The sequence below is a fragment of the Staurois parvus genome, unplaced genomic scaffold, assembly GCF_062004578.1.
Source record: "Staurois parvus isolate SC_StPar_1 unplaced genomic scaffold, SC_StPar_1.0 ptg001710l, whole genome shotgun sequence".
Lineage (NCBI taxonomy): Eukaryota > Metazoa > Chordata > Amphibia > Anura > Ranidae > Staurois > Staurois parvus.
In genome coordinates, this window is record NW_028319506.1 from 293920 (window position 1) to 304156 (window position 10237).

At 44.2% G+C, this 10237-nt stretch overlaps 1 protein-coding gene across 1 annotated transcript in view; it reads left to right on the forward strand.

The window, feature by feature from the left end:
• LOC149434672 (kin of IRRE-like protein 3) overlaps nucleotides 1-10005 on the forward strand; it is a gene marked incomplete at its 3' end in the record, with an annotated part of 274704 nt that extends 264699 nt beyond the window's left edge. Inside the window, exon 8 of the mRNA XM_089663537.1 lies at nucleotides 9900-10005. Within this exon, the coding sequence (XP_089519663.1) occupies nucleotides 9900-10005 (106 nt within the window). The remainder of the gene's footprint in view (nucleotides 1-9899) is intronic.
• Nucleotides 10006-10237: the final 232 nt, after the last annotated feature.

Sequence of the window (10237 nt, forward strand, 5' to 3'; positions counted from 1 at the left end):
ACAGAAATGAAAATCTGACAGGTGTTCTAGGCTTCCTCACTCTACAAAAGAACTGAAGGTACAAAGTTATAACCCATAGTGTATGACTAAGTTGTCTTTATGTAGCACTTACCCTGAAGGAGCTGCTGGTGATGATGAGTCCTCTGTTTTACCACAACTCCTAAAACTGCACAGTCCCCATTGATACAGAGGTGGGGGACAACTGATGCCTGGATAACTTAAGCGGTAGTAAGTCATCAGTGCATAAAAACGCATGGAAATTAGGCCAAAGACTACCAGATGATAAATTAGGTGAGTATATCATATCAAAGCAGATAAGCAATACAAGACTTGGCATCAAACAAACAATTCAAAGTTGCAGAACTAATAAAATGAATTCTAGCCTATCACAGGAGGAAATATGTAAACTACATCAATGTTAGTACAAACTTTAACCAAGATAACTTTTATTATGCAAATCAGACTTAAATAACTCAATGTAAATGTTCTTGAGTGCACTCTACAGTGTGACCCCAGATATGGGTATCCATAAGTGTTCTTACATGGGGCACCCCTATATGGTGAAAGAAAACACCTTGTGCCTTAAGGTTTGCGCTGGCCAGCTTGCAGTGGGGCCCTTCTGTCAGTGGTGCACAAGAGTCTGTCCCTTTAAGAGTAAGTGATGTATAGCTGCAGAGCTACTAAGGAGCAGTCTATGTAGAAATGGATGTAGCAATGGGTTAAAAGTGGGTTCTCCTCTCACTGCTCCTGGAAGGTAACAAGTCCCATTCTACATGCTTAACAGTTAGCAGATCCAGCCATCAGATCCTGGAGGCTCAGTCTCAAAGCTCTAGTTCCAACACATGGCTCGATCTCTGGCTAGTGCTGGCAGACTCAGCAACAGGTCCGTCCTCCTTCTGATGTAGATGGTTAGGCACCAGCAGCAATATCTTTGTGTACAGCACTCTTTCTCTCATGCAGTAGTGGAACATCCTGCAGCAGGTCCTCTTAGCACACGTGCCCATTGCAAAGACTCCCAGTATATCTCTTCTGCCCGGAAAAAGTAGCCCGTCTCTCCCCCCCTGTATTTAAGGATCTTGGCTCTTATAGTTTAGAGTCCATCTATCCTCTATACACTTGTATTGTGCTCTCCCTCTGAGAAAACTACAAATCCCAGTGTCCTTTGTGGCAGTTACATCCTCCCTCTGATGATGATTCAATCTGATCCTGTACTGACAGGAAAGGGGGAGAGAATAGACAGTGAGTGGGTTTACACAGATCCACGCTTGCCAGCCACTTTAGGAGGTGGGAAAGAATTTGGCTGCATCACATAGCCCAGCACTCTTTCCATGACATGCAGTATCCCAGCAGCACAGTGGTGGAGGAAGAAGGTAGATGATCACAGAGCACATGCAGCACATTCTGCTCTGACTACATTAACGATTAAAATATTTTTTTTCATGGTCTTTGTTGCTGTTGAAAAGTTCCCATTACTTCCTGTCTGGTAAAGCATTATGAATGGGACAGGAAAGAAGGGAAAACTCTCTAATGTAGACCCGAAATGCAAGACAAACCTGTTAGGGATTTTAATCCTTCCCTACACAATCTGAAACTAGGAAAAAAAAAACTCTTGGCCTGACATACTTTTTTGTATTTCAATGGCAACAAAACACACCCACGCAGGGGCTATCAATTGCACCAATAAAAGAGGCATAATAGAGCAGACAACACTCTAATTCCAATAAGGCAAAACGTATGCCCACGCAGGGGCTATCAATGGCACATAGGTTACAATAACATCAATAAGACTCTGACTATCGCAACTAAAGACAGTTGTCCACTGTCACATCAAAACAAACAGAAAAGGAGAGAAGAAGAGCAGAGAAGAAAGGGAAAAAAAACAAAACAAAAAAAAAAAACCAAAGAGCAGGGGTCCACGAGCGCCAATACCAAACTCCATTACCTCCCCACACTGGCCGGGGGGAGCGTGGGAAAGGCGTATTGCAACCACGGCTCCCATACTTTCAAAAATTTATGTTGAGAGTTGTTGCATATACTCGACATCTGTTCGTTGAGCATCATAGTAGTCATACGATCCCGCACCCCCTGGAAAAGTACAAATGGACTCTTCCAGGCCTGAGCAATTGTCCTAGTAGCCGATAAAAACAAATAGGAAGCCAACCGCTGCTGACGAGCCAAGAGGCCCGGTATGGGGCAATGAAGCAAAGCATACCGAGCATCCCGGCATATGGAGAGATGAAACAAAGTGAAAAGGAGGCCAAACACACGAGACCAAAAACGAACCAACCTCGAGCATGACCACCAGATATGCAGTACATCGCCACGATGGCCACAACCCCGAAAACATCGATCACTACAGGCAGGGTTAGCCTGGGCCAGACGAGCCGGAACCCAGTACCAACGGAACAATACCTTGTAGGCTGCTTCCAGCGTGGTCGTATTAAATGAACATTTAGCTATGAGTGACCAGGCCCTACTCCAGTCCTCCGGATCCACAGCCACTCCCAGGTCGCGTTCCCACTGAACAACATATGAAAGAGAAGTGTGAGACGAGCGTCTGTTCAAAACTGCGTAAAGAAGGGAGATAAGGCCCGGGGCGCCCGGGTGCTGCTGGCAAAGCCGTTCAAAAGCAGATTTCTGATATGGGAAAGCAGAAGTGGCCCTCAGTGAAAGTAGCCAGTGCCGCAATTGAAGGTACCGAAAAAATTCCGCTGGGGGAACATCCCGAGACTCCCGAAGGACATTCCAGGCGGAAAAGGACCGAAAAGTCAAAAAGTGTTGCACCTGTGAGAAACCATGAGCCACCCACCAAGAAAACGCCCTCGGGCAATCTAGACCCGGTGGGAAAAGAGGGTTGTTAACGATTGGAAGCAAGGGCAAAAAGGGTGACATCAGGCCACTGGAGTAACGTACCGAGTCCCAGACTTGTAGGCCATGGAGCAACATCGGACTCAGCGCCATAGGGCGCAGGGCAGGGGGTAGCCATAGGAGTGTCGACAGTGCGATAGGGGCACAATTAGGTAGTTCCAGCAGGACCCAGAGAGGAACATCGGAGGAAGCGTGCAACATAGACAGCGGGGCAATCTGGCTCGCCTGATAATACTTAGCTACATTGGGTACCCCTAGACCACCCTGGAGTCTATGAGCAAAGAGCGTATTTCTAGAGACTCTGGGGTGTTTATCAGCCCAGATAGAACGCATGAACTTCGCCTGAAGCAACCGAAGAAAGTGAGGGGGAACCCGCACCGGGAGGGTGCGAAAATAATATAACAATTTCGGCAAGATGGTCATTTTCACTGAATGAACCTGTCCTATCCAAGACAGGTGCGGAAATTGCCAGGAATGCATAAGAGAAGATAAAGAGCTAAGCAAAGGATAATAATTTGCAGCAAAAAGGGAGTCATAGGTGGGGGTCAAGCGAATGCCCAAGTATTCCAAAAAAGAGGAAGCCCACCGGTAAGGGAAGTGGGATTGTAGGCGCGAAACCAAATCCGAAGCCAAAGTAATATTAAGAGCGACGGTTTTATCCAAGTTGATACGTAAACCCGAAATCAAGGAAAAGCGCTCAAGAACTCGTTGCAAGTTAGGAAGCGTCGTCAGAGGATTAGTAAGGGTCAAGAGGGCATCGTCCGCAAAGAGGCTCAGATTAAACTCCTGTCCCGCGTATGGAACCCCCGATATATTGCAATCAGTCCGGAGCGCTAAAGCCAGTGGCTCAAGCGCCAGGACAAAGAGCGCCGGGGACAGCGGGCAACCCTGCCTCGTCCCTTGCCCCAACAGGAAAGGGATCCGAGAAATACCCAGCGTATTTAACGGAGGCCGAGGGAAAGGAATATAAGGCCTGAATCCAAGAGAGAATAGAATCCCCGAAACCCCAACGAGACAGCACAAACCGCAGATATTCCCAAGATAGAGAATCAAAAGCTTTATATATGTCCAAGGACAGTAGGAATCCTGGGATTTTCCGTTGTTGCAGAAAATGAATAAGATGGACCACCTTACGGACGTTATCACCCGCCTGCCTCCCGGGGACGAACCCTACTTGGTCCCGGTGGACCAGGCTACACAAATATTTATTGATGCGAAAACTAAGGATCTTGCCCAATATCTTCAGGTCTTCATTAAGAAGAGAAATGGGCCGGAAGGCTTGCGGTTCCTGGACATCGTCGGTCGTCTTAGGAATCATAGAGATATGTGCCCTAAGTGCGTCCGGAGAGGGCAAAGAGCCCTGTCGTTACTCATTGAAATAGGCCGCTAAAAAGGGCGCCAATCGGGCTGAGAATTTTTTATAATAGAGACCGGAGAAGCCGTCGGGACCTGGGGCCGCGGTGGACCATAAAGATTTGATCGCTTGGAGCACTTCCGGTACGGTGACACCAGCGTTGAGGGCTGCCTGTGCTGCCTCGGTTAATCCGGGAAGATGGAGGTCTTGAAAGAATGCCTCTGCCTGGGCCACAGGGAAAGGATCTGGGGCAGCATAGAGGCGCGAAAGGAAGTCCGAAAATCGGGAAACAATCTGCTGGGGATTAGAAGTACAGCCACCTGTGGAAAGTCGAAGTCGAATCGGTTTATGGGGTTTCCCCACAGAATTGAGTTTCCTGGCTAGCATGGGACCGGGCTTATTAGCGCAGGAGTAAAATTTATGTCTGGTCCAACGCAGGGCCCGTTCCGCCTCCGAAGAGGCGAGGAGGTCCAATTCTGTCGCCAGAGCGTCCCGAGCGCGTTTATGGGCCACGGATGGAGATGACTTCCAACGCGCATCCGCAGAGGCCAGGAGAGAATGAAGCTCCAAGAGTCGGCGTTCCCGCTTCTGGACCGCAGCCAGCCTGACATACTTTTTTAATCCAAAAGATTAAAGCCCAACTCCGTGAAACCTAAAAATATTGTCATGCAGTAGGGCTGAGCGCACACTGCAGGAGTTGATTGCTCATTTATGTCTAGAGGACATTTAAAGAATATTTAGTTACCTAATCCTCCCCTCCTCCATGCTGCTAGACCGGCCCCACAGCATCTTCTACCCAGTGGTCTAAGCTCCTAAAGTCATCAAGACCAATGAATAGTCCCTTGTCCTGCATTGGATATGATGATGCCAAGGAACAGTCTATGGCCAACTCTTTGGGGAGCTCTGCCTTCTAGGAGAGCAGAGGATCACGTAAGTAAAAATGCCTTTATTCTTCCGTGGACTAAACAAGCAATTACCCATGCAATGTGGGCCCACTGCAAGGGATAATTTCCAAGTTATCTTGGGCTTTAAAATGAGAAGGTACACCATGCCAAAGGTTGAGAGTCCAAATAATTTTAGCTCATAGATTATTCAAAAGAAATAAGCCAACATGCTTCAAGAGTCATAAGTAACATCCTTTATCAGTTATGTTATAAAATGTTCTATTTAGCAATCCTGTTGATGGCAAGTTTCCACCAGTGACAGGATTGCTAGTGTGACATTGCCTCAGATGAGAGATCAGTAATGTAGGATACTTTAATTTCACAGGGAGGGGGAAAAATACAGTTTATGAGTACTGAAAATTGGAAACAGGAACAAGGGGCCTCATTTATTAAAGAGTTTGATCGACAAACTGACAGTGTTTGTACAGGAACTTGAGTTTCTCTTTCATGTCACTGCTGGTTACAGAATGAAACTATGGACAGCACAGAAAGTCTGTGTTTCAGATGTTTGGAAATATGAATTCCTCCTTTTTGTAAGAAGAGGCTGGATCCCTGTCTGCTGCCTTTGAATAGTCTAAATAATTGTCTAAATTTTGCAGAACAATTGTACTAATAGCGGCATTTCACTTATGAGTGAAGGCACAGGAATTGCTGGGTATTAAGCAGCATCTACTTTTTGGGACATACTAATTGGATGGATGAAAGAGGGAACAGCTATCGGAAGACTTTGAAATGAGATTGTGAATAAAGATCTTGCTTGCTCTGAATTGCTTGCACAGAAAAGCAATTAAAAATGCTATTAACGGCTGCAAACTGCATCTGGAACGGAAGAACACACGTTGGAAAATAATTAGAATTAACTCCATTTCTCCTGGGAAATACAGAGACCTTGCACTGTGGTCTCCTTGAATGAGTTCCTCTGAATGTGATTTTGCTCATATAAAGATTATGTCTGGTGTTAAATAATTTGCACTGTGAGATCAGAAACATAGCCAATTTGATACACAAGTACCTGACTTCATAATGAGCAGAAAATATCTTGCGGCAATGTAAAAAAAAAATGTAACGGATGCTAAGAGTAGCAGTGTCATACACAGAGGTCTCACTGACAACTGGTGATGTTACATCTGCCCATCTGCAAATCTGCTTGCCCAATCCCCTTGACTGTGAACAGCAGCATGCACATGACTTCTGCACCCTTCCCTATTCTCCACAATTAATAAAATAATTGGTACCCAGATCACAGAGATTTTCCAGCTAGTTAGAAGAATGTTGAATTGCAGTGTCCCGCACCTCCCAAAGTCAGAAGAGCTCATTGTGATCCCTAAAGAAGACACAAACATCCTGATCAGCAATACTCAGTAGACCATATATGACCTGTCTTAGGCCCAGATGTCAGTTTTTTTTATTCACGTTTAAACAACGGTCTTTGGAGTAACACTGTAACAAACTAACATTAAAACAATTGTACATATCTCAGTTAGGTTTACCAACATGCTGAAAAGTCTTCCTTGCATCATAGAACAACAGAAGTGCATTTAAATTGGAACTGGCCTTATCTCACCTGTGATTTTTTTTGCCTATCCCTGAGTTCTTCTTTAACATTGCAGGTAATTCAGCTTGGCCTCATTTCTAAAGTTATGTATAATGTACTGAGGTTATTATTATTATTATACTTAATTTATATAGCGCCAACAGTTTGCTCAGCACTTTGCAATATAACGGGAGATAATACAGCAACAATACAGTTCAATACAAGAGGGATAGGAGAGTGAGGTGATTTCTGTTGTTAGTAAGTGTTCAGAGCCTACCAATTACTATCAGCTTATTTTCCTCTTTCTCTATTCCCATTGGTGTCTTGTCTGTGTCTACACCTACCTAACCCACCCGAGAAAGTTTTTTACAGCTAAACTCCAGGAAACCTAAAAATCCTCCCTTGCAGTGGGGATGTGCTCACAATGCAAGGGTTAACTGCAAATTTATCTCTAGGGGATTGGAAAAAGCAGATTTATTTACCAGATACTCTGTTCCTGCAGATATCTCTGCACTGCTAGACCAGTCCAGACAGACTCTTTTCCCCCATGCTTGGGTAGTCTAAGGTCCTCTGATGTCATCAAGACTGATGCAGGGCCCATAGCCCTGCAATGGATGTAAGGATGCAGAGGGAAAGCACACAAATTGCTATGGCCGAGCAGCTGCATCCAAGCCATACACCACCAAGTGAAATGCAAAGTGTCAAATGCAGTGGTGTAAAGCACACCGCCACTGTACCCTAGAGCAGTGGAAACGTGTTCTCTGGATGGATGTGTCTGAGTTTGGCGGTTGCCAGGAGAACGGTACTTGCCTGACTGTATTGTGCCAAGTGTAAAGTCTGGTGGAGGGGGGGTTATGGTGTGGGGTTGTTTTTCAGGGATTGGGCTTGGTCCCTTAGTTCCAGTGAAAGAAACTCTTTAGCCATCAGCATACCAAGACATTTCAGACAATTTCATGCTCCCAACTTTGTGAGAACAGTTTGGGGATAGCCCCTTCCTGTTCCAACATGACTGCGCACTAGTGCACAAAGCAAGGTCCACAAAGATATGGATGAGCAAGTTTGGGGTGGAAAAACTTGACTGGCCTGCACAGAATCCTGACCTCAACCCAACAGAACACCTTTGGGATGAATTAGAGTGGAGACTCCGAAATCAGTGAATGACCTCACAAATGCGCTTCTGGAAGAATGGTCAAACATTCCCATAGACACACTCCTAAACCTTGTGGTCAGCCTTCCCAGAAGAGTTAAAGCTCTTATAGCTGCAAAGGGCGGGGCCAACTCAACATTGTACCGTATGGACTAAGACTGGGATGCCATTAAAGTTCAAGCGCGTGTAAAGGCAGGCATCCCAATACTTTTGGCAATATAATGTACGTGTACCGGGTCTTAGGGAGATTCCAATTTTCTATTTGTCCTTTTTACCCATACAATTAAAAGTGTAACTTATGGAAAATCCCACATTTTGGGTTGACATCAGAAGACTAATTGAGGGGAAATCTTCCAATGGGGACCCTGGTGACACACCGGTATTCCTGGACTTTAGAGGGATTTCCTTTCACTTCCTGTTTTGGGACAAGGAGTGAAAAGAAATCTCCCAAATGGGACAAAGATGGCAAAACAACTGATGGGGGTTTTAACCCTTCCTTACTCTAGGCAAAATGAAAAAAAAATGTTTTGTCTTTAATTACACTTTAGGGTTAACTGGACTTCTTCATCCTTTGGTCTATTGCTCCTGTTGTGATTTTATGTTTTGGGACAAACTTCCAGTAGAGGCAGTGAGCCAATTAACAGTATGTAAATTTAAACATAGGTCGATCCTCACTGCAGCTAGTGTCCAGCTTATCTGATCCAGCAGATTCCTTCTTAGTTCATAGTGGAAAGCACATGGCAACATTCCCTTCAAGTGCAGGCAATACCTACATTTAAACAGCAAGCACTCAAAACAGATCCACTAGAAAATGTTATTATGATTAGAATAAAAACAGCCACCTCTGCAAACGTGTTTCACCCAGTACTGGCTTTACTCCACCCACTGTGGTGGAGAAGGCTGTCTTTATTCCAATTCCGTAACAAAACTTCCTAGTAGATCTGTTTTGAGTGATTGCTGGATTTAGGTTTCTCCTTGGACAAATATCTAAAAAGAGCACACTTGTCTTTTAGTGTCCAGACCACTTGTCTTTATCTGCCATAAGTCTTCTATGTCTATTTTATGCTTTTTCTAAATCTGCACACTAAAATCAAGAAGGTAAGTGCCCCATTATGATTTAGGAAATCGAAAAGTTTTTTTCACATTTTAAAAAGTCTCAAATATATATAAAAAGTGAATATGGGATGTAAACAATGTAGTATGGCAAATTCTGACTAGTTTGAAAAACACAGTGACTTTAGGTGTCCAATATTTCAAAAGACAAATCTTTAGAACCTGGAACTATTCGGGGGAGTTGGTAACTACGAGGAAGATGGGTATCACTCTGTATAGTGACAGTTCTTCCGAATCTGATTTGTCAATGTCTGGTGGATGCTGGAGAGGTAGTCAAACTACCTTAATGATTCCTTTAATTTCTGATGGTGAAATCCCTGTGCTTGAGATTTCAGGTATGCACACCCGCCAGAGCCCTTATATGGTGCCTCCATCTTAACTCTTTTTAATTTTACAAATTTATATTATAAAGAACACAATGGAAGGGCCAAAAACACCCTAAGGTGGGCTGAAGCACCAATAACTCCAAGGTGGATCGTTATAGAGTCAGGAGTTATGACATTGAGTGCCAAAACAGTTCAAGTTGAGCTGATTTACTAAAAGGCAAATAGACTATGCACTTTGCAAGCGCTGTTGCACTTATTTTCCTCAAAGTTTAGTAAATGTGGTGCTATCCATCATTCAGTCATGTGCAAAAAAAAAATGCTGATTTTTTTTCCCTTGCATCTGATTGGGTATTCTTTGCAAAGTTGAGCTTCACCACATTCACTAAGTTCTGGAGAAAATGAGTGCAATTGCACTTGTAAAGTGCACTATTTGCCTTTAGTAAACCAAACCCAGTGTGTGCCTTTGTTTAGCTAGATTCCACCTATTACTGAAATCCATTTCTAGCAGACTTACAAATATGTAAACACAAACAGCATGTTATCGAGACTGTTGTAAAGCTTGGACCCTGAATCCACAGTATAAACTGATACCTGCATGTTCTTACATTTTTAGATCCACCGCTGGTCAATCTGACAGTGGAGCCACAACCAGTGCTGGAGGATAACGTGGTGAAGTTTCACTGTGCAGCCAAGGCCAACCCAGCAGTTACTCAGTACCGGTAAGATCAGTCTCCTCTTCTGTTAAATATAGAGATTATGATCCAGTCCCCAGACACAGAACAGATCTAATGTTTTATGGTACCCTGGAGAATGTTTTAGACTAGCACTCCTTTAGGGAAAACGTTTAATCCAACCCATGTCACCTGTAACCACTGATAATATAAACACAGCCTCAAACACAGGAAGCTTGTAGATCTAAATGCTATTTAGATTAGACCTATTGACTAAAGC